At 44.2% G+C, this 25,132-nt stretch overlaps 1 protein-coding gene and 1 long non-coding RNA gene across 2 annotated transcripts in view; both read right to left on the bottom strand.

Moving 5' to 3' along the window:
• The window catches only part of LOC143962110 (uncharacterized), a 767,356-nt gene that overhangs the window by 356,341 nt on the left and 385,883 nt on the right, over nucleotides 1-25,132 (bottom strand). The window lies entirely within an intron of this gene.
• The window catches only part of LOC143963646 (guanylyl cyclase-activating protein 1-like), a 45,536-nt gene continuing 28,758 nt past the window's right edge, over nucleotides 8,355-25,132 (bottom strand). The window contains exons 3-4 of the mRNA XM_077473333.1: nucleotides 9,837-9,927; nucleotides 8,355-9,295 (exon numbers count right to left, since the gene is read on the bottom strand). Of these exons, the coding sequence (XP_077329459.1) occupies nucleotides 9,168-9,295; nucleotides 9,837-9,927 (219 nt within the window). The 3' untranslated portion in view covers nucleotides 8,355-9,167. The remainder of the gene's footprint in view (nucleotides 9,296-9,836; nucleotides 9,928-25,132) is intronic.

The following is a 25,132-nucleotide window of genomic DNA, read 5'->3' as shown; positions in this document are numbered from 1 at the left end:
AAGAGCATGCTTTAAACCTTTCTGAGATCCCTGTTGTGCGTGGATGGGGAGAGGAGAATGAAGAGGACGACATTATCCTGGATGATGAGCAGGAGCCAGGCCACCACACCGCTTCCACTTTAATGCAAATGGGGGCCTTCATGCTCCAGTGTTTTAATAGGGACCCCTGTATAAAAAGCATAAGGGTCAAGGACCAGTACTGGGTGGCAACGTACTTAGACCCCCGGTACAAACACAAAATGGCGGAAATGTTACCGCCGTCGCAGAGGGCTGTCAGAATGCAGCACTTCCAGGCCTTGCTTCGAGAAATGCTGCATTCTGCTTTTGCGTGCGCTGGCAGAGGAGCAATTCCCACTCCCAGAGAAGGAGTTGCGGGTACCAATCCAACAGCGCCTGCAAGAAGAGGCCGGTTTGAAGATGTGTTGGTGACTTCGGATATGAGGTCATTCTTTCAGCCGACCCATCGACAGGTGTCATCCGGATCCAGCATCAGGGAACGCCTAGACCATCAGGTGTCTGACTACATCGGGTTAACGGCCGATGTGGACGCTCTGAGGAGTGATGAACCCCTGGACTACTGGGTGGGCAGGCTTGACCTCTGGCCAGAGCTTGCCCAATTTGCAATGGAACTGTTGGCTTGCCCCTCATCCAGTGTCCTGTCCGAAAGGACGTTCAGCGCAGCAGGGGGGATCGTGACCGATAAGCGTACTCGCCTAGCTCATGACAGTGTTAACTACCTCACATTTCTAAAAATGAATGAGGCATGGATCTCGGAGGAATTCAACACATGTGACCAGTAGACCATGTATATGTCTATAAACAATTTTTTAAATCAAGCACACAGACCTTCTTTCTTTTTTTGGCTCACTTCCTTGTCCAAAAAAAGCACACCGTACTATATGCCCGTACCCTCCTCTTTGAAGAGGTTGAGCGGTGTCATATTTCTACTGGGGCTGCTTATTATGAGGGGCTCCCACCATCCCTGTGCTGTGCTGACATCCTCCTGGGGCTGTACCTCTGCTGTGCATATTATGAGGGGCTCCCACCATCCCTGTGCTGTGCTGACTTCCTCCTGGGGCTGTACCTCTGCTGTGCATATTTTGAGGTGCTCCCACCATCCCTGTGCTATTCTCATTATGAGGGGCTCCCACCATCCCTGTGCTGTGCTGACTTCCTCCTGGGGCTGTACCTCTGCTGTGCATATTTTGAGGTGCTCCCACCATCCCTGTGCTATGCTCATTATGAGGGGCTCCCACCATCGCTGTGCTGACTTACTCCTGGGGCTGCTTATTATGAGGGGCTCCCACCATCCCTGTGCTATGCTGACATCCTCCTGGGGCTGCTTATTATGAGGGGCTCCCACCATCCCTGTGCTATGCTCATTATGAGGGGCTCCCACCATCCCTGTGCTATGCTGACTTCCTCCTGGGGCTGCTTACGGTGCAGGTGTCACTGCTGTATATCACGGTGCTGATGTCAGTGCTCTCTGTCACGGTGCTGCTGTCAGTGCTGTATATCACGGTGCTGGTGTGAGTGCTTTATGTCATGGTGCTGATGTCAGTGCTCTCTATCACGGTGCTGCTGTCAGTGCTGTATATCACGGTGCTGGTGTGAGTGCTTTATGTCACGCTGCTGATCTCAGTGCTCTCTATCACGGTGCTGCTGTCAGTGCTGTATATCACGGTGCTGGTGTGAGTGCTTTATGTCACGCTGCTGATGTCAGTGCTCTCTATCACGGTGCTGTTGTCAGATAACTCTATCACGGTGCAGGTGTCATTGCTGTATGTCACGCTGCTGATGTCAGTGCTCTGTATCACGGTGCTGCTGTCAGATGACTCTATCACGGTGCAGGTGTCATTGCTGTATGTCACGCTGCTGGTGATCATCTCCTGCACCCTCTTCTTTGCCTAACCTGGTCCCTGACCTTCCCTCTCCTCCATTGCCTTCATGCGCTCCACAGTCCTGAATTGTCACAACAATTTCCCATATAAAAATAGAATGCTTGTAGTTGTCGATCCCAGATTCACCTCATACATGTGTTATGTCATTGGCCATGTGGTGGGACTATGTTTGCACAGCTAATAATTATTTTGTGACTGCAAATTTGACCTATAGGTTTGCGAAGTTCGCCTCCCATTGAAGTCAATGGGGCCCGCCGCGAACGATCCGGTTCGCGAACTATCGCCCGCGTTCGCGGTCCGCATTCGCGAAACGTCCCGTCGGAAGTTCATCCATCACTACTAACGATGGCTTGAATGGCTAGGTCAACTGACGAATGCTTAAGGGAAAATTCTTCTGAGGGTATTAGGGAGTTCAAACTTGGGACGTGAGAACAATGAGGCACGGACAAATCATACACTAACAACGTTTATTAGAATACATGCGCACGACAAGTCCAATAGGGCTGACTCTCCAGACAGTGAAAGGTGAATTGAAAGAGGGGCGATCATGTACCACCGGTCTAGTTTGGTTTGTAACAAGATGCCAATGGCTGACTCATCAGTGGCAGCTGAGAGTAGGTTCTTGCAGTCGTGTGGGGCATCGTGATGAGGTTGGTGTGGAATCCTTATGTGCATCCCTGCACAAAGAAGGTGGCCAGGGAGGGATTTGGGTGGGAGGATAGGTAGAACCCAAGCCACCCAACAAGCATGCGGCCTAGTCATGATGTATTTAGCTGCTTAATGCCGCCCGTGAGTAATTGTGAGGTTTGTAGCACTGAGAATTCGAATCATAGTGCCGATGATGCGACTAGACTCGGATCAGGCTGTTGGTGTGAGTAACGGTGGGGTTTGTAGTGCCAAGGATCCGAATCGCTTCGCCAATGATGCGACTAGACTTGATCCGGCTGTAGGTGTTTTGTTGTGCCGAGGATCCAAATCGTTGTGCCAATGATGCAACAAGACTCGGATTGGCTGCAGGTGTAACGGTGAGGTTTGTAGTGTAATGGATCTGAATCGTTGCGCTGGTGATGCGACTAGACTGGATCAGGCTATTGGTGAGAGTAATGGTGGTGTTAGTAGGTGTGGTGTTCATATGAGGTGTGGATGGGGGGTTTGTAGTGCCGAAGATCAGAATCGATTGTGGCAATGATGTGACTAGACTCGGTTCGGGCTGTCGGTGTTTGTAGTGCCAAAGATCTTAATCATCGTGCCAATGATGCGACAAGAATCGGATCGGTTGTAGGTGTGAGATGCCTTGTACTATGCACCTGAGACAATGCCCTAGCTTGTGAAGTCCTGGTTGGGGTTGAGAACCAGGGGCGACTGGGAACCTGTAGTTAGGTGACATAGGAAATTGTTTTAACAAGGGGGATTGCAAAGAGCTGTTTGGGTCATGACTGGCCCCCTGGTGAAGGTGCAAGCCTTGTCGTCAGAGTGTGGGTTTTTTTTTTTTTAGTTTTTTTTTACCTGAGGGACTGCCGTCCAAACCTGGTGCAGGTTAGGCCAACTGGAACTCTACTGACCTAAAGGGAGAAGCTACAGAGAATAGGTGAGCAGCTGATTTGCCACTGGAGAGGGTGAGTGGCCAATTTTGAGCCACTTGCAGAGATGCTTGCAATGATTGCAAGTAAGCAGCCTTATCAGGAAGGTGAAAACAAAGGTAGTGAAATTTGAGCATGTATGAATGACGTACAAATAGATGGAGTGAGACATGTATGTTTATGCTTGATAAGAGTTATGTAAGGCCAAAGATCTGAATCGCTGTGCTACTGCATTCGTATTGCGAGTGCGACTAGATTCGGACCGGGCTGGAGTGTGAGTAACGGTGGGGTTTGTATTGCCGAAGATCAGAATCGTCGCGCTGATGATGCAACTAGACTCGGATTGGCTGTAGGTGCGAGTAACGGTTTGTATTTGCTGAGGTCCTGAATCGTTGTGCCGATGATGCGACTAGACTCCGATCGGCTGTAGGTGTAACAGTGGAACTTGTATACCGAGGATCCGAATCGTTGTGCCGAGGATGCGACTAGACTCGGATTGGCTGTAGGTGGCTATTTGGTGTTGTGTAGGGGGTTAGTAGGAGGCGTGGGGGTAAGTAGGAGGTGTGGTATGTCAGGCACAGGTTTGGGGAGTTACTCCGCTGATGTGACTTGATTTGGAAGTAGCTTGTAGTGTGAGTGAATTCCGTGTATTCGTAATGTTCATGCCGCCTAGGCAGCTAGATACATACGGTCCCGAGAAGAGGGCTGCCATAAGTTGCGACTGGGCTCGAATGAGGTACAAATCCCAACGAATGAGTACGAATACATATGACTAATGTGGTGAAATTTTTACAACGCAGTGAGAATGAGGCAAGAGACTTACGACATGAGACGACAACAGTTTTACGAATGGGGAACATGATAGATAATTGTTTGAAACTTATGAAATGATGTCTGCTACGAAACGGTTTGTAAAGTGAGATGACTCAGATACGAATTGGTTATAAATGTATGAAACAAATTCGATACGAATTGTTAGTAAGTAGTATTAAATGGAACTGATGGGAATTGGTTGTAGAGTGTATGCCACCCCTAGCTCTGAAACTGAACACAACCAACCATCCAACCCCCCAGGCTAATCAAGGTGCAGGCAAGGCACCAGATGGGTCTAATTACCACCTCAATTAGCCACAGAACCCATACAAGCTCATCTCGAAATGGATGAGACAGCAACCCCATGGACATGAATCATATAAGCAGTGAAGCTTATGTCGAGTGATATCGGACAACGACCGTCATCAGCTCGGAGGATTGGATCTGCAAATGAATCGTATGTTTGTAGATGGGATGACAAACAAGGCAGAAGAACCTACGAACGTACTGCACCTATGCGAAATTGTCGGGACAGGAGCGACAACTAGGCGGCAGCTTTTTTAACAAAAGGGATGCGCCATAGGAAGCATAACTAATCGCAAGATTGCACGTGTTACGAAAAGGTTTGAATCCTACCTGCAATAGTGAGTGGGAACCGGCCACGAAGACCATGAACGGAGAAGCCGTGACGTGCTTGCGATCGAATGCACAGACTCCTGAACATGAGGTGAGCTGGGAGAGCCAGCCTAGTGATGTGTAGTACCGCACACTGGAACTGACACAGACCAGTGTGGGTGGTCTGCTGAAATACCCCCTGGGGTCCTACCATAATTTCAGGCCACCATACTGGCCTTCCTATACATATCTCATGTTTTGACTGCAATTTTCTTTGCTTTACTTACAAACAATCAATACTGGGTGCACCCATAAAACATAATTCACAGAGCACTTTGGGTTTTGTAACAATAGAACATAGTGGAAGCTGTTCTGTTATGTCTTATTTAGTGGGGTAAAAAGTTACTTATGCTACTGAGCTTTGTTAACAACATACATTTTGGGAAAGCCTGAAAAACATGTAAATTACACCTATTGCTTTCTCTAAATTTCAGTCTGCCTTTAGCCCAAAACATATTTTTAATCTAAAATATTACAATTACTTAATACTTCTCATAGTTTGATCTTTAACACCTAGTATGAGAAGAGGTGCTGTTGGGTATCAAAACATAGATTGGCTTTATGGTTAAAGTGATTTGTAGTTTTTTCAATATTTACTTTTATTGCCTGAATACAAACATACATCGCATTTTTGGAAGTTTAGCAAGACTGGGCACTGGCCAAATAGCCAGACTATATGCTTTCAAAGAGCTGTCAGGAGAAAAAAGAGATTAAAGGCTGTCTGCATGAGCGTCATTCTGACCTGAGAGGCTTAAGGTTCAGTTCACTATGACAATCCTTATTTACTACACCTAACAATACTGAAAATAATTGTTATGGCAAATAACACTCTGGTTGCGACTTAGTGCATTAACCCTTTAGTGTCATATTGTCTTTCCTGTGAAACTTGAATGCTGTTGTTGCTTGTGTACATTGGGAGGTTATAGGAAGTTATAGGAAGTCTGATGCCTCTAATAATAATCAGAGGCATCAGATACAATATGGTGGAGTGAGAGACTGAGTATTACCAAGTTTAGCAGGTCTGTGATTGGCTGCACCTCCTGCTGTCTGACGTATGTATTAACCAGTTTCCAAAGTATTTCACTTTTATGTGACCAGCACTGTCCAGGACTAGGAGCATCGGCATCAGCCAAGATTTACAGTGTGCTGGGTGCTGCTGGCATCATAAACCAGATGATGGCACCAGTGGTAATCCCACTGCATTTTGTAATACATAGGAGAGGTCTTTGAAGCCATTGAGTTTCTGGATATTAAGGTCATAAACTCAAATACATATAAAAGGCCTAAAAGTGTAGACCCATGAAGGGTTGTGTTTACCTGAACGAGGATGCACAGGTATTCTATTCTGTACATCCCCATGCAAGCAGTCCCATTGGTTTCAAATAGGGTGCAGTGGCTACACACACAGAGACACTCCTCACAATCTGCCATCCGTGCGGGTGTAGGTACACAGCCCTGAATGCAGACAGTGTGACAGGCATGATCTCTTTGAAGGATATAAAATAATATGCTCTCCTCCTTCCCTGAATCTTTTCCATCTCTTCCTCCTCCGTTCTTTGTTCCTGTGTCCTGTAAGGCCGCGTACACACGCGGGGACTGTTCGCCCAACTTTGTCCGCTGAACAGTGTTTCGGCGGACAGTCCGCCCGTGTGTGGGCTTTCAGCGGACAGTTTCAGCGAACAGTCTGCTGAACAAAGTTTTTCGGAAATTCCGAAAAACTGTCCGCTGAAACTTGGTTTCAGCGAACAGTCCCCTCGTGTGTAGGCTTGTTCGTCAAACTAAGTTCCGCGCATGCTCAGAAAGGATTTACACGCCGAAAGTTGTAATGCAGTGTATAGGACGTCGGATTTTCCGTCCCGTCGTACGTGCCGTTCACGTCATCGCGCACGGTTTCAGCAAACTGTTCGTTCGTCGTGTGTGGGCAAGTCCGTCCATGCTAATTTTGAGCGGACTGTTCGCTGAAACTGTTTGACGGACAAAGTTGAGCGAACAGTCCCCGCGTGTGTACGCGGCCTAAGCTGCTAAGTTCCTCCTTTTTAAATCCTGGTGCACTTTTGATGCGCCATTTTTCACCTATCTGATGGTAGCTCTTCTTGCCATTCTTGTGCCTTAAGCACCAGTTTTGCAGACCCTGAGTGGATTTAAAGCCAAAAGCAAAACTTGAATATATTGTAGTTTACCAATCCTTACATTTGGTGGCTACAATAATTTTATTTTTTCTGCCTTTTTCCTTCTTCTTTACTTAATTCTGGCCAGTAAGATCTTTCCTGTCTTAAGCCCCATACACACTATTGTTTTTCTGCTGAGTTTTTCAGATTTACCAAAACCATATATATAATGAGGTCAAACCTTAGGAGTTTCAATTTGTATGCAATCAGGCAGGCCCTTGTACTATATGGTTTTGGTAAACCTGAAGGAAAAACTCATCAGAAAAACTGATAGTTTGTATGGGGCGTTAGGGTGTTTCCCCTCGAGATGGAGGAGCTATTGAGCCACCCTCAGACAGCAGCATTGTCAATCTGAGGAGAGGGGAGTGTTAAATACATCTGATTTAGATGGCCTTGAGTTCCAAATAAAGCTAAACTCCAGTTTTTTACTTTTTTGGGGGATAAAGCTTTTACGTGAATAAAAACTGACCATGGTTTGCACCCCTTCTTAAATTATTTATTTTGACCTGCTAACTGACACTTTGTTTAGACAGCATGGTCTGGTAAAGTAAATTAAAAATACTTACTGGCTGGGGAAAATAAAATAAAAAGCCTACAAAAAGAAAGCTAACATAGACACCACATCTAAGAATTGGTAAGCTTCAATATATTACAGTATATGTTTGTTTTTTGGGGTTTTTAACAATAGCTTAATGGTATTCCAGTGTTAATTCATCTTTCACAACATTGTTCTTCTCCCTCAGGAATCACGCACTAGATTAATATACAGTAGATGGGCAATATATTTTGCTATTTTCAGATGAGATATTGTTGGATATAGCAATATACAAAAGAAACAAAAATGGATAATTATTTTTTGACACAGAATCTATTTCCAGTTATGAATTCACATGTAATTCTAATGTATTTTTAAAGGCACTAATTCCAGAGTTGTCCTACTTATACTTTTTTTAAATACATAATACACCACTAACCAAGAACTGAGCATGTGCATATCAGGTGATAAGGCGTTTAATAGATGCATGCTTGTTCCAGGCCATTATTGAAGTACTGAAGCCAGATGCAGCCAGACAGCTAGTATTTTTGGAGAGAGGTCAGTAATGGCAGACTACATGTCTTTAATATATTGTAAACTAAATTGTAAGATTAAAGATACATATGTATTATATTTATTGAATTACTTTAGACAACATTGCATTCAGGCGCAACCCCATATCTAATATTTACATTTTATTGAATATTTATAGAAAGCAGCAATTTTATATACAGCTTACAAAAGGCACAAGCATACAATAAACAAAAATGTAGAACTTTGCAGTCATATTCCTTAGATATAATGAAAATAAATCTGTACATTCCCTAATACATCTCACTAGATGTCAATGAGATGTACACACCACACAGCTGATCATCATATAGCTTCTTGATAACCATATCACTCCACACGATTCAGGATCTTCATTTGCCTTACAATATTTTTATATTTTAACTAAATAAATATTTTGAAGCTTTGGTGATGGTGGTTGTTCTCTCTATCACCCATTTTCAGCCTTGATCTGTTACACAAAGTAGTTGTAACGCATATGATCTATTCTTGTCACTTACCACACACAAATCTACATATAGCCACCAATACCTTCAGTACTTCATTCAATACATAAAATCTTCTTTTGGCTGCCTTGGTGGCTACTTACATAGCCCCACATAAAAAAAATTCACATCCATCCTGTCATGTCAAACATTGAGAACATCTAATACCAAACATTTTCAGCAATGGGCCAATCTTGGTAGAATTAACTGGAATTCTGTAAAGTTAAATATGTAACAATGTTTTATAAACTGTGCCTTTTATGTATTGAATATTATATCTTAACAAATTTGTTTGGCATGCAAAATATTTGATGTTGTGTGTTTACCTATTAGCATATTGGTGGCTAATCTAATGTGGCTGTGTGGATCTTTTCCATGGTGACAATACATCCATGATGTCAAAGTAATTATTACACAACACAATTGGCTGGCCATCTGACTCAGACACTGTGTCTTCGGTTGTTAATCATGGTCATAATGTGAGTCAGATCAAGACTTTTCATCATCAAATCCATAAATTCTTCATCTTTACGAGCTCCCTCCACAAACTCTTCAAGAGACAGTTCCCCTATGAAAGACAGAAATCAAAGTAAAAGTTGTCAAAAGCATAAATATCAATAAAGATTGCAATTTCCCAATGTAACAAGTGAATTAGTTAATGATAATTCTATAGGAAACACTGGAGGAGATTTACTAAAATTGGAGCACTCATAATTTTGTGCAGCTGTGCACAGGGCTGCTGTTTGAAATCATGGGGTCCCGTACAGCCTGATTCCCCCCCCCCCCCAAAAAAAATATATATTAAAATGATACTGTCATTAAAAAACAATATAATCATTAGTAGCAGGCAGCAGGGGGAATCCAAGGGGATCAGTGCTGCATGGGGGTGGGGAGGGTTAGGCAGTTACAGGAACTAATCCCCTGTGTGCCTCTCCCTACAGCAGCTGTAAGCCGATTAGAGGGAGAGAAGTTAAACCCAGCCTCTAGCTGCTGCAGGAAGAGACACCAAAGGGATGAGTTCCTCTAATTGCCCCCCTTACCGATCACCCTCTAATGCCCATACCCGATTTTATCTAACATAAATGTATCCCATGTAAATATGTTCTCACCATCTCCATTTACATCAATCTTGTTAAATACACGATTGGTAAACTCTTCTACTGTTGTGTCATGATCACAGCCATTAATTGCTCGTACTGCCTAGGAGGAGAAAATAGAAAAAATATATTTCACATAAGTGCTATTACTGAGTGCTAATCAAATGCATTCAAAATTTTGCCTTTAGTAAATCCACCCCACAAAGTGGTTGTATTTACATGATCAGACTGATCTGTGAGTTTAAATATAGAGTCTGCTGGTCAAGTTAGCAATGTTTTTAATCATTTACAAATTACAATATTTATGCCAATGTCAGTTATAATTGGTCACACTTCTCACATGCTAAAATGCTTAGTTTTGCATGTGGGCTACTGTCAGTTTTTTTTTCCAGGCAATGAGTGAGTGAATGATGTGCTGAAACACTGTTTACATTTTTTTATTCTTTTAACTTTACAAAATGTACAATTGTACACTCCATCAAGGTCTCTGAACGGGAGAACTTAATTAGATTAGATCATTAGAATTTTTCTCTTCTTTTCTTCTTTGCTGAGTCTTTACTTTGATGGCTTAGACTTTGTTGTTTTATAATTAACATGCAAAATTTTAAATTACTTTTTAATTAATTTTATTTTATTATTTTAGTCAAAGCCACCATTTATTAAGCACAGACTATTGGTAGGGGTCAGCCTGTCCAATATCATAATAAGTGCTTGCAAACAAATAATGGGTGTACTGTAAACACAGTTCATAAGCGTGTAAAAATGAAAGCACCTGCTGTCCAAATAGCCCTGTCAGAAATGGTTTCTGGAGGCAACATCTGAGATGTGGTCAAATACTTTAACTTGCCATCTAGGACATCTAGGAAAGAGATTTCCAAAACGTAGAAGGGAAACGTGAAACATACATTTATTCTATTGTTATTTAATTGTTCCACTAATGCTTTAATAAGTGCGATGTAAAGGTCCGGAAAAGAAGAATTTGCTCTATGCATCTGTGTCATGTTACCACATAGCATGGGTACATTGAAAAGATGATGTTCCCACAAAATGGGGTACATGTCATCCCCATCACTGTGCCCTCTACCCGCAGGCAATAAATGTTCGACAAAAGACGCAAGTAATTATGTGTCATCAAAAATGTTGTATTAGAAAATCTTTCTTCCATTCTGTACTGTTTGAAGACCTTTTCATGTGAGATGGAGGAATATCGTGCCTCCACATCAAATGATACTATCATCCTTTAGTAAAATCACCTCCTCCTATAGGGTTAAAAGATGTGGAGTGCCTCAGACATAGGATGGTAAGGTTTTGACATGTTCCTGTAGAAAAGTATCAATATAAACATCACATGAATCGTAGGTTAGACAAGAACTCTAGACACCACATCCCATGTATAGCCATAAACAAAACGTGAAATGCTTCAGAGGAGTTAGGATTTTTGGGCACCTCAACAATCCCAGCTCCTTTAGCAATGTAAAGACTTAGCCCTTGTACACGCAGTCGGACATTCCAATGGAAAATGTCCAATCGGACCATGTTGTTGGATAATCCAACCGTGTGTGGGCTCAATCTGACTTTTTTCGTCAGAACGTCCGACCAACAAGGTTTGAGAGCTGGATATAAAATTTTCCGACAACATGATCCGATCGGACTTTGTCCGATCGTTTGTAGAGAATTCCGATCGGAAAAAGGTCCCACGCATGCTCAGATCAACTTACGAGACCAAAGCTATTGGCTACTAGCCTGAACGTAGTCCCGTCGTAACAAACGAGCGTCATTTTCCGACAACTTTGTCCCACCATGTGTATGCAACACCAGTTTCGCACAAAATCCGTCTGAAAAAATCCGACGGTTTTTGTGGTCGGAATGTCCGACCGTGTGTACAAGGGCTTATGTTTTGAGTTAGTGAACGGTTCCCTAAAATGACTGGACAACTCGCTCTTTTGATTTTTTTCTTGTAGAATTCTTGTAGCAAATCTCTAGATTCTTGTACATATCTTTTCATGTTTTTCTCTATTCATTACCACTATGTTGCCACTTTTGTCTGCTGGTTTAATCACCAAACTTATATTTGTAAATAGGTCTCTTAGAGCATTTTGTTGTGCTAATGTAATGTTGTCTTCCAAAACTGGTGGTATAAAGTTTTTCAATATCTTCCAAAACATGTGTTATAAAGGCTGCAAGGTTGCCATTAGTGGTAATGTGTAGGAAAGACATTATTAAGTGTCTCCACAGTGGAAGCACATGCATGGAATGGCTAGATGTGGGACAGGTGAGCCTGGAGGCTGCCCAAGCCCACTTAAAGTAACAGGAGCACACTGGACACCCAGCAAGAGCACAATGGCAGCGAAGGTGTCCAGTGTGTCCCCAACCCGTATATTGGGCATAAGTAGGTATTTTTTATTTTATTTTTTGTTATTTTGTGTAATCTGTATGTAGACATTTTAAACTATTGTTACTTATTTAAGCACAAAACTAAAAAGCTTGATTGTGGTATATGGGGTGGGGGGCATTTTTGCACCCTTGCCTTAAATGACAGAAGACCTTATCCAGGCTCTGATTTACACTTTTAATTACTTAACTTAATAAAAATTGACATTATGGTGTTGATTTACTAAAACTGGAGAGTAAAAAATTTGGTTTAGCTCTGCAAAGAATCAATCGGCTTTCGGTTTTTATTGTCAAAGCTTAATTGAACAAGTTGAAGTTAGAAGATAATTGGTTTCTACGCAGTTCTGCACAAGATTGTTCTGTGTTTACATTTAAAGTGTACTGTGAACATGTTTGAACTACATATATATGCAGGACAATAGTATTACATGACTTGTTTATGATTTCTATGTCAGGTTACTGGGTCAGTTCCATAATAATCTTTAAAACTCTGTCCTTGGCAGATAGAATAATGCTCTTAATAGGAGATTAATCATAACTAGCCTTAATCCCATGTAAATTGACAGGACAGCTCAACAAGCACCTTCAGGCATGTCTGAACACATAACAAGGAAACAATACCTGCCAGGGAAGACCTGGGTGAGTCAACAAGCAGACTGAATCAACTAATTGGTGTTGGAAGTGGTGGAGGTGGCATAGTAAATAACCAGATAGTCAGTGTAAACTGAACTGGGTGAGATAATATATAACACAGTTAGGGTCTGTGTGGATGAGCTATTATTTGTTTCAAATGGATTTTGCATGCACATACAAGTCTTTGGGAATGCAAAACCCACATGAAACTAGTTGAAGGTCAGTTACAGCTCAAATGCACTTGTCTATAAATTCGAAAACTGATCTCAGAAGCATCTTAAATTGATGCTATCAACACAATCCCAAAACCTGGGGGTACTTATAATGGTTAAAACTGATGGATGTGGTGGCTTTATATTTTACAATATGTCCAAATTTACAAAATGTATGTTCTTTACAACAAAAAAAGCCCCGAAAAAAACACAAATAAATCCATGTTCAGTCTACAAGGGGAAGGTCCAAAGCACAGTGAAATGTGTTCAAGAAGAGCTATAAGCAAAATAAAAAAATAAATATATGGTGTATGTCACTAGCACTAGCACAGTTTTTGTTTATCTCAGTCCCCTCTGTAACATAGTTTATTACTTGTTGATCCTACCAATAGATCTTTTCATTTTCTATTTTCTTTAGCAAAGTGATACTGTCAGCGGTACCCGCTCCACCTCCCGCCGCCATCGCCGCTGCCGCTTTTACGGTGTCTCTCATCCACCTACCCTCCGCTCTCCTCCTCCCCAGCCCCCCTCCATGGCGATCCGATCAGGATCGGAACCCTCAGCTCGTGTGGGAAAGCAGGGCTTGTTTAAAAGAGGACAAGGGGAGGGGCGGTATGAGGGCTTGGAAAAAGGGGATGGAGCGTTAGCGTGGCATCTGGCGTGGGTTGACACCCACAACGAGGGCTAATTGGGGCTAACTGAGGCTATAAGATGCACTCTTTTGCAGGTGCACAGCTCAAGGAGGGACACAGCGGATGGAGGGCATGTAAGTGTGGCTCACACAGGCATCCCCAGGCAGCATTTACTTAGCACCACACTGGGCCTTTTATAGCAGCTGCAGTTGCTGGACTATATTGCTCAGCAGTACGTGCATTTCTGGTTGTACCTCGGCATTTGTGCTTGGCATCATGGGCAGAAGAGGTACAGGTACCCTGAGAAATAGGGGCTCAAGGTGATCTCCCTGAGGCCCTGAGGACCCCCCTCTGCAGCACCATCTCCTCCTAAAGAACCTATGGAGGCTGGTCAGGGTGAGGAATCGGTGTCAGGGGCTACATCTGCTGCTGGCACTGCAGCCCCTGTATTCATCACTCAGGTGTTTTTTTCCTCAACCATGAGTGGATTAGAGGAAAGATTAATGGCCATGATTACATCTTCACTAGGGGGAAGAAAGCGCATTAGATCTCCTTCTACCCAGGACCCGCAAACAGAGGAACTCTGGGAAAGGGGAGATGATTCCCTCTCTGGAGATAGGGATGAGGATTACTCCTCTTCCAGGAAATCTAGTGAGGAAGGTCCCTTTCCGGCTTCACAGGCTGAGATATTTCTGGTGCAATCTCTTACTGAAAGGGTCCGCTCCACATTTAGGTTACCCGTATCTGAGCCGCTTGAGAAACCCACATCTATTTTGGGTTCACTTAAACCTCAAGCTGCACATAATTTTCCTGTTCATTCCCTGCTGGAAAAGCTTACTTATTCTGAGTGGGATCACCCAGATAAAAAAAAAAATCCCTGCTAAAAAGTTTCAGCTCTTTATCCTATGGAGAAAAAGTTCACAAAGATGTGAGGTATACCAGCAATTGACGCCGCTATCTCCTCTGTGAACAAAAATTTGACTTGTCCGGTTGACAACTCTTAAATGCTTAGGGATCCATCTGATAAAAAGATGGAATTCCTGTTGATAAACGTTTTTGCCTTCAGTAGCTCAACCTTCAATGGCGGCAATTGGGGTATGCCAGTCCTTAAGAGATCACTTGAAACAGGTGCTCAAGGTTTTTCCTGAACAGCAGGCCCAAGAATTAGCTGAGCTGCCAGCAGCCTTGTGTTTTGCAGTTGATGCAATCAGAGATTCTATCCTTCAGACCTGTCATCTTACGCTTGGGCTGGTACAGATGCATAGAATCTTGTTGCTGAAAAATTGGTCGGCCAAAACTCCATGCAAAAAGCTCCTGGGCGGGGTTCCCTTTTCGCAGTGAAAAGCTGTTTGGGGATGACAAATATATATACAAAAGACATCAAGTGGGAAAAGTACCCTTTTGCCAGTTAAGAAATGGAGTAAACATCCTTTATTTAAGCACTTGCTTACTGGGCACTTAAACCCCCCTCAGTCCCAGACCAATTTTCAGCTTTCAGCGCTGATGCACTTTGAATGACAATTGCGCGGGCATACAACACTGTACCCAAATGAAATTTTTATCATTTTTTTCCCACAAATAGAGCTTTCTTTTGGTGGTATTTAGTTACAGCTCGGAGTTTTATTTTTTGCTAAACAAACAAAAAAAGATGCAAAAAAAAAAAAAATCATGTTTAATAGTTTGTTATAAAATTTTGCAAACGGGTCATTTTTCTCCTTCATTGAAGTGCGCTGATTAGGCGGCACTGATAGGCTGCATTGGTGGGCACTGATGGGCTGCATTGGTGGGCACTGATAGGCTGCATTGGTGGGCACTGATAGGCTGCACTGGTGGGCACTGATAGGCATAGTTAAGGCGGCACTAATAGGCACAGATAAGGCGGCACCGATGGGCACAGATAAGGCGGCACTGATGGGCAAAGATGGGCACAGATAAGATGGCACGGATGGGTGGCACGGATAAGTGGCACGGATGGGTGGCACGGATGGGCACTGATAGGTACCACAGATAGATGGGACTGATGGGCACTGATAGGTGGCACTGATAGGTGGCTCTGATAGGTGGCACTGCTGGGCACTGATGGTCGGCACTGCTGGGCACTGATGGGCGGCACTGCTGGGCACTGATGGGCGGCACTGGGGTGCAGCACCTTTGAGGCAGATTGTGGGCACTGTGGGTGGCACTGTGGGGTGGCACTGTGGGTGGCACTGTGGGTGGCACTGACGGGGGCACTTACTTTTACTTCAGGATGGCACTGCGGGAGGCAGGTGGGCACTGGCAGGTGGTCCCTTGTATTGATGGCCGTGATCGGGACTGATGTCCTGATCACGGCCGCCGGTGATCGGCTTTTTTTTTTTCTCCTCGCGCTGACAGCGCGAGGAGGAATAATAGCCGATTACCGGCTCCGTTCTATCACATGATCAGCTGTCATTGGCTGACAGCTGATCACGTGATAAGGGGTCGGGATCGACCCCTTGCACGGATCGGTGATCAGGCGAGTCTCATGGACTCGCCGATCACAGAGCGCGCCGCGCGCGCCCCTCAGGGGGCACGCAGGCCGCTTGTACACGGGACGACGTCAATAGACGTAGTCCCGGAAATGTAGGTCCGCGCTAATGCCGTCATTTGGCAATAGCGCGGATCCCAAGTGGTTAAAAGGACTCTTTCTCCAGCACCTGGGGCATCAGCCTCCAGGCAGTCATGACGGCCTCCACCATCAGGTTCAGGAGGTTTAAACTAAGAGTCAACCCCAAGGACAAAAGAAATCCTGGGGGAGGAAATCTACAAGACTGAACACTAAAGGCTCTTTATGAAGGGGCTCCCCCGCTCGTTCGAGTGGGGGGGAAGACTGCTACAGTTCTCAAGGGTCTGGCAGGAGGAATTTCAGGACAGATGGGTGATCTCCACAATAACTTTAGGTTACAACTAGAGTTCACAGAATTCCCATCTCCTCGTTTCCTCAGATCAAATGTCCCCAAAGACCCAGAGAAAAAAGTCTCTCTTCCAAGCGTTGGATTAACTTCTGTCGCAAAAAGTAATCATGGCAGCTCCCATGCAAGAGCAGGGGTTGGGCTTTTATTCAAACCTATTCACGGTGCCAAAGCCAAGTGGAGATGTCAGACCCATCCTGGATCTCAGGGATCTCAATCATATTCTAAAGATTCTATCTTTTTGCATGGAATCAATCTGATCTTTAGTCTCCGTCCTACAAGGAGGAGAACTTTTGGCATCAATAGACATCAAAGATGCTTACCTGCATGTACCTATTTTCCCCGCTCATCAGAAATATCTGCCTTTTTGAAGTAGAAAATCGTCATTTCCAGTTTGTAGCTTTGCTTTTCAGTCTAGCTACTGCACCTCGGGTGTTCATAAAGGTCCTGGCTCCACCTCTGGCCAGATAAAGGGCCCATGGTTGTAGTGTACCTGGACGACCTGCCCTTAATAGACTGGTCGGTAGCCAGTTTAGACGAAGGCTTGGTCACCACAGTCAACTACCTGGAATATCTAGGTTGGGTTCTCAACCTAGAGACAGGGCTGGTGCAAGTATTTTTGACAGACACCCTAGGCGAAACCTCATTTTGCCGCCCCCCCCCATTGGCTCCACCCCTGACTCCACCCCCTTTGCCCTGCCCATCTTTTTAATGAAGCACCCATCAAATGCAGCCCACCAGCATCCATCAAATGCAGTCCACCAGCGTCCATCAAATGCAGCCTACCAGCGCTCATCAATGAAGGTTTGCTTTCTTCCATTCATTCAGGAGTCGGTATGCAGTCACAGTCCTCCGCCGCCTCTGACACTATGTGCGAACAGAGCGGCGGGCTGCGTGCAGATGCTGAGACTTAGTTGCTGCAGAGAGAAGAGAGTAGGAACATCAGTGGCCAGGTGCCCTAGGCAGCAGTGCGCCCTAGGTGGCTGCCTAGTTTGGCTAGTGGTAGCACCGGCCCTGACTAGAGAAGTCTTCTTTAATACCAGTATGAAGATTAGAGTACTTAGGGCTAATCATAGATACAACCCAAAAAACGTGTTTTTTACCCCAGGCAAAAGTCAGTGCAATAAAGGTGCTGGTTCAGCTAGTCAGGGCAAAGAAGAGTCCTTCTATCTGGCTTCTTATGAGATTGTTGCGTAAGATGGTGGCTTTGTTCAAAGTAGTTCCCTATGCCCAGTTTCATTCAAGACTGTTGCAAAACAGTATCCTTTTTACCTGGAATAAGAAGGTCCAGGCACTGAATTTTCCAATGCACTTCTCTCCAATAGTGCGCCAATGTCTCATTTGGTGGTTGGCACCCGAGAATCTGCGGAAAGGGAAATCCTTTTTACCAGTCACCTGGAAGGTGGTAACAGATGCCAGCCTTTTGGGTTGGGGAGCCGTTCTGGAAGAGGCGACTGTCCAAGGGACATGATCCAGGATCGAGAAGACCTTACCCATCAATATTCTGGAGATTTGTGCGGCGTGCCTAGCTCTAAAAACCTGGACATTCAAGTTGCAGGGTTCTCCTGTCAGGGTCCAATCTGACAATGCCACAGCAGTGGCTTTTATCAATCACCAAGGTGGCACCAGGAGTCGTGCAGCCCAGAAAGAGTTAAACCAGATCCTGATCTGGGCAGAAAAGCATGTGCCGTGCATATCGGCAATCTTCATTCCACGAGTAGAGAATTGGCAGGCAGACTACTTAAGTTGCCAGCAGTTGTTCCCAGGGGAATGGTCTCTTCACCCCAACATCCTCCCGGCCATATGTCAAAGATGGGGGATACTGGATGTAGATCTGTTTGCATCTAGGTTCAACAACAAGATCGACAACTTTGTGTCAAGAACAAGGGATCCACTTGCATGAGGGACGGATGCGTTGGTGACTCCATGGCGTCAGTTCTCACTGATTTATGCATTCCCTCCTATTCTGCTGCTACCACGGCTTCTTCGCAGGATCAAGCAGGAAACAAAGTCAGTGCTTCAAGTGGCCCCAGCGTGGCCCAGAAGATCTTCATATGCAGAAATAATAAAGATGGCGGTTGGGGGTCCCCATGGACCCTACCACTACGTCCAGACCTGCTATGGCAGGTACCAGTGTTCCATCCTACCTTACAAATGCTAAATTTAACGATTTGGCTATTGAAACCCACATTCTGAAGAGGCATGGGCTTTCAGGCCCAGTAACTTCTACCTTGATTAATGTAAGGAAGCCAGCTTCCAGAGTAATTTATTATAGAATCTGAAAGGCTTATGTCTACCGGTGTGAATCCAGTGGTTGGCATTCCAGGAAGTATGTCATAGGGAGAATCCTTGACTTTCTGCAAATGGGGTTAGAGATGAAATTGGCCTTCACTACTATCAAGGGCCAGGTCTCGGCCTTATCTGTGTTGTTTCAACATCACATTCTTTGGTCTGAAGCTTTATACAGTGGGTAGCCTGGCTCAATCAACCGGATAGAGCCCCCCTGAATTCCTGGGACTTGAATTTAGTTCTGTCGGCTTTACAGAAACAGCCTTTTGAGCTGATATGACATTCCTCTGGTCCTTTTGACAAGGAAGCTAGTTTTTCTAGTAGCCATTTCTTCTGCAAGAAGAGTATCAGAATTGGCGACTCTTTCTTGTAAAGATCCATATTTAGTCGTTCATAAGGATAGAGTAGTCCTAGTTTTCTTCCGAAGGTGGTTTCAAAATTTCACCTAAACCAGGATATTGTTCTGCCTTCATTCTTCCCAGATCCCTGTTCTTATGCCGCGTACACATGATCGGAATTCCGGCCAGAAAAAGACTCACAAAAGCTTTTCATTGGAAAATGCGACCGTGTGTATGCTCCATCAGAATTTAGCTGTCCGAATTTCCGCCTTTTAAAATTGATAGCATGTTCTCAATTTTCCAGACCGAAAAATGTTTCTATCGGTGATTCCGATCGTGTGTATGCAATTCCGACACGGCAAAAATCACACATGCTCAGATTCAACTACGAGACAGAAGCTATTGGCTACTGAACTTCCTTTTTCTAGTGTTGTACGTTACCGCGTTACAAACTATTGGAATTTGATCTGACCGTGTGTAGGCAAGACAGCTTGAGACGAATTCCATCGGAATTCCGTCGGGGAAACCATCAGAGCTTTTTCCAACGAGAATTACGATCGCGTGTATGCGGCACAAGGAAGAAAAGTCGCTACATTCTCTGGATGTAGTGAGAGCGATCAAAGCCTATTTGGAATTGACCGCTCAGGTTTGCAAAACGGATGTTTTGTTCGTGTTGCCTGGAGGTCCTAAGATAGGGCAGGCAGCGTCCAAATCCACCATTGCTAAATGGATTCGGCAGGTCATTTTTCAAGCTTATGGTTTAAAGGGGAAAGTTCCACCTTTTCAAATCAAGGCGCACTTCACCATGGCTGTTAGTGCTTCTTGGGCAGTGCATCACCAGGCCTCCATGGCTCAGATCTGTAAGGCCGCAACTTGGTCTTCAGTCCATACATTCACCAGATTCTATCAGGTGGATGTGAAAAGGCATGAGGATATCGCTTCTGGTCGCAGTGTACTGAAGGCTGCAGCACAGGGTCCTCAGGTCTGATTGCTCTCTACTTTGTTTGTGTCCCCTCCGCTCAGGTGGCATTGCTCTGGGACATCCCATCAGTGAATACTGTGGCTCTGTGTCTTGTGATGTACGATAAAGAAAATAGGATTTTTATAACAGCTTACCTGTAAAATCATTTTCTTGGAGTACATCACAGGACACAGAGCTCCCGACCCTGTTTTTTGGGGGATACGTATTACACACGTATTGCTTTGCTACAAAACTGAGGTACTCCCAGTTAGGGGAGGGGTTATATATGGGGCTAAACTTCCTGTCGAAGGTGTGCCAGTGTCTATCATCTAGTGGTGCCTATATAACCCACCAGTGAATACTGAGGCTCTGTGTCTTGTGATGTACTCCAAGAAAAGGATTTTACAGGTAAGCTGTTATAAAAATGCTATAATTTACCTGCTCTGTGCAATGGTTTTTAACAGAGCAGCCCAGATCCTCCTCCTCTTGGGTCCCCCAGGATTGTCCCTCCTGCCTAGTAGCCCCAGACAGCACCATTCAGACACAGAGTGTGGTTTGTCTCTGCGCCCACTCTCTCCTCATTGGCTGACTGGCTGTGATTGACAATAGTGGGAGCCAATGATGACAGCTGCTGTCTCAGCCAATGCGGAGGGAGAGACCTGGGAGAGCCAAGGCTCTTGTGCACATTGCTGGATCGAGACGGGACCCAGTTAAGTTTTAAGGGGGCTGGGAGCGCTGCCGCACACAGAAGGTTTTTTAACCCTCGTGCATAGAATCAGTAACATATGGCACAGACTTTGTATCCACAAAATATACTTTACCAAGGATTATAGCGTATATAGCCCAGCGCACAAAGTGAAATGGTTAGGACTATGTCTTGTACAGCTCAGCATACAGAGTTCACTTGTCAGTTAAAGTAACCTATTAGAATCATTCATACTGAATGATTGGTATACAGTCATATAATGCATTTGTTATAGAGTAGTAGTTCTTAACCTTAGTGAGATCAGGGCCAAGTAACTTTCTTCAAGAACCTTCCATGCCAGTAAGGGTCTATTACTTTACTGTGGTGTGTTAACAAGCAGTATGTCAAGCTTTAAGTTAAAGCAGCCCATTCAATATCCAATATTGCTTCCCCATACTTATTTCTATCCACACAAGAAATGTATAGGAATGCAAAGTATGTATTCTCATACATTGTTGAATGAATATAAACTTTTTTCGCCTGCCTACTAATTTCTACATATGTCTATTGTTCTACCCTCTACCTCAGGGATATGCAATTAGCGGACCTCCAGCTGTTGCAGAACTACAAGTCCCATGAGGCATAGCAAGACTCTGACAGCCACAAGCATGACACCCAGAGGCAGAGGCATGATGGGACTTGTAGTTTTGCAACAGCTGGAGGTCTGCTAATTGCATATCCCTGCTCTACCTCATAGTCTTGTAATATCAATAGCCTTACATAGCAAGCAAGCAAGAGGCAAGTGATACATCTATCTTTCCAGCTGATGCAGTTCTAGGTGTGTCTCATTCAGTATTGGTCTCCACCACTCTCCATGTTGCCACTGAATCTCCTGGTCATTCTCAAATGACAGCCTCTTCAACTGCTGTTCACCTCTGCACCCTCTCTAAGCCCCCTCCAACACTGCTCACCTCTGCACCCCCTGCCACCCTATCCCTACACTGCTCATCTGTGCATCCCCTGCCACCCTCTCCCACCACTGCTTACCTATGCATCCCCTGCCACCCTCTTCCAACACTGCTCACCTCTGCACCCCCTGCCACCCTCTCCCAACACTGCTCACCTCTGCACCCCCAAGACTCCTCGAACACTGTTCACCTCTTCACCCTCTGCAACCTTTTTACAACACTGCTCACCTCTGCATCCCCTACCACCCTCTCCCAAAACTGCTCACCTCTGCATCCCCTGCCACCATCTCCCAACACTGCTCACCTCTGCATCCCCTGCCACCTTCTCCCAATACTGCTTACCTCTGCATCCCCTGCCACCCTCTCCCAACACTGCTCACCTCTGCATCCCCTGCCACCGTTTCCCAACACTGCTTACCTCTGCATCCCCTGCCACCCTCTTCTAACACTGCTTACCCATGCATCCCCTGACACCCTCTTCCAACACTGTTCACGTTTTTATCTCTTTACCTTTTTTATTTTTTGATGAAATGGAGCCACAGCAGACCATTTATTTGAATAGGCTGTCATGCCCATGCAAATGCAGCACACAAAAATGCTAATGTGTGAATGTAGCATAAGTAAATATTCTCTACTACTTATGATGACCGTACAATGATTGAATTTCGGTTCGCTTTTGTTGAAGTAGCCAAAATTCTCTTAGTGGGTGGCCCTGTCAGCACCCTTCTGCCTGATATCTTTTAATTGAAAAATCAAAGAAGCCAGGTAAAAAAACTTTTGGCAAAGTTTTGGCAACCCTGGTTGGACCAGTTTTCAGCGATGAGCCCACCTACCCACTTATTCCCTTTTTTTCGTGACTCTACTTCTAGTGTCACTCTTTTGCTGGTATTGTTATATGGTCCTAGAGTGGGGGCACTGCCCTCTTGCACATATGGAGGCATATTGGATTGTTTTCTTCTTTGACCCCTAAGAGGGCTCATGGGTACTCTCTCTCTCTCTCTCTCTCTTTCTTTATTCTTGTATATGAACACAGGTCAATCTGTCAAAAATGCTGCTTAGTGTATACATGTTGATCTCTGAGACACTGTTTGTGTAGCTCACTCTCTAGGCCTTGATTGTCGAGCTTTGCACTGATCATTGCTTTCCTAATGGACAGTATTGGTATTGCCGCACCCCCACCTGGCTACCTTTTGTCTTTTTTATCTGTTGTTCACCTATTTGTATGTGGTATGTATGCTTCCAGTTTCAAGCTACTTTCAGTGGTTGGCCTTGGCGTCTGTTCACTGTTTTTTATGTTTGCCTTTTTACTTATTACAAAAAATGTGAAAAAACTATTGGCTGGACAGCAGTTGCTGCTTCCAATCAAAATATATAAAAATATATAGCCAGCAGATATATGTATAGTAAGATTGAAGGAATCCTTAGATTTTTTTTGTTTGGCCTGCAGGTGTCAGTGTATGGCTAGCTTCAGTTATGCCCTGTACACAGGAGTGGAATTTCCGTCTGAAAAATCTTGGATGGTTTTTCCGACAGAATTCCGCTCAAGCTTGGCTTACATACACACGGTCACACAAAAGTTCTCTGAACTTTCGACCATCAAGAACGTGGTGACGTACAACACTACAATAAGCCGAGAAAATTAAGCTGAATGTTTCTGAGCATGCGTCAAAATGTTTCCAAGCATGCGTAGGAATTTTGCATGTTGGAATTTGTACAGACGATTGGAGTTTCCGATCAGAACTTTTTCCGTCTGAAAAATAGAGAACCTGCATACACACGGACGGAATTTCCGACCAAAAACTCTCATTGGACTTTTGGTGGCGGGATTTCCAATCGTGTGTACGGGGCATAAGTCAACCACAAAGACTTTTCAAGAAATTGAGAATGAAGACAATTCCCCTATTAGTCTTCAAAAGCAGGGAAATTGACTATCTCTGTACCAACTGGACAGAATGCACATTGAAAAAAAATAAAGTATTTTATTTATACAGAAAGATAAAAGCAAGATTTCCAAATACAGAGGAGGAGTACATGTCCTGTGAGGACCCACTATACCTCTTGTCTTCATTTGGAGCACACTAAGTATTAGTGACATACATGTATAGACAATCTGTATTTAAATAGTATTTTGGTATGAACATTGGATAATTTATGTAAACTTATTTTATTTATTGTGTATTCTGCCCAATTGGTACCGGGAATTGTCTCCATTCTCAATTTCTTAATATTACTTGATGGTGATGGTACCCCCACTTTGAATTTGAATTTAGCTTTATTCGAGGCCATCTTTTGGCATGCTGACTTCTCAGTTAATGCCAAGATCAGCACTTATAGGCCTTAACTGTCAAATGATACACCTTCTTCATCTTCCTCCGCCTCCTCCTTATCTGTCATTTTAACAAACCACCTTATTCAGATATCTTTAATTGTTCGCAGCTTTCCATTTAATAGATAATTATAACTGACATGCCTGAAAGAAGGAAATAATATTATGACTTGCTAAAAAAATACTGTTCTCATCTCCACGTTCCATTTCACGGACGGAATCGCCACAATTCTGCCCATGATTCGTAATAGAGGCAACTCGTGGGACACCCAAGCATTCCCTGTGCGTTGACAGTCAATTTCAATAGCACCCCAATTGCGGTGTGATTTATCCGTGATTCGTCGTGCGACGTTCTCAGTAAAAATGCATGAACAGAATCCCGGGCCACCTGTCACTAAAAGAGGTACATGGGCTTCTTTTGGATGATGGGAGTCCCGTGATTCTATTTGCATGATTTTACTGCAATTGTCGCCCCTATACGCCAAGATGTGAATGGAGCCTAAGGCCCTGTTCATTCCTGAGTGTTTTTCAGCTTGTAAAACTCTCAGGTCTGAAGCTCCAAAACACCCAAAAAGCAAAATCCCATTAATTTCAATGGCTCCTGTTCACATATGAGAATTCTGTCGCTTGAAGCAAAATGCCTGAAGCTCAAAAAAGTTCATGAGCTTCTTTTTGGCAGATTAGAAGTGTTTTTGGCCCTATGAACTTCAATAGAAATGCCTGACTTGAGCAGAAAAAAATCTTGTAAAACGCTCAAATAGCAGCTCTCCACCCCTAATTTCCTCTCCCTTTCCTCCCCCTAGTGCTTTCTACTGGCTAGAAAAAAGTCTGAAGCTGTAATACACTTCTAAAACACTTTAACCACTTCAATACAGGGCACTTAAACACCTTCCTGCCCAGACCAATTTTGAGCTTTCAGCGCTGTCGTACTTTGAATGACAAT

This window comes from Lithobates pipiens, unplaced genomic scaffold, assembly GCF_037356315.1.
Source record: "Lithobates pipiens isolate NorthernLeopardFrog02 unplaced genomic scaffold, aLitPip1_a1.2 Scaffold_8, whole genome shotgun sequence".
NCBI lineage: Eukaryota > Metazoa > Chordata > Amphibia > Anura > Ranidae > Lithobates > Lithobates pipiens.
Note: the sequence above shows the minus strand (reverse complement) of the source record. Positions and strands in the feature narration are given on the sequence as shown.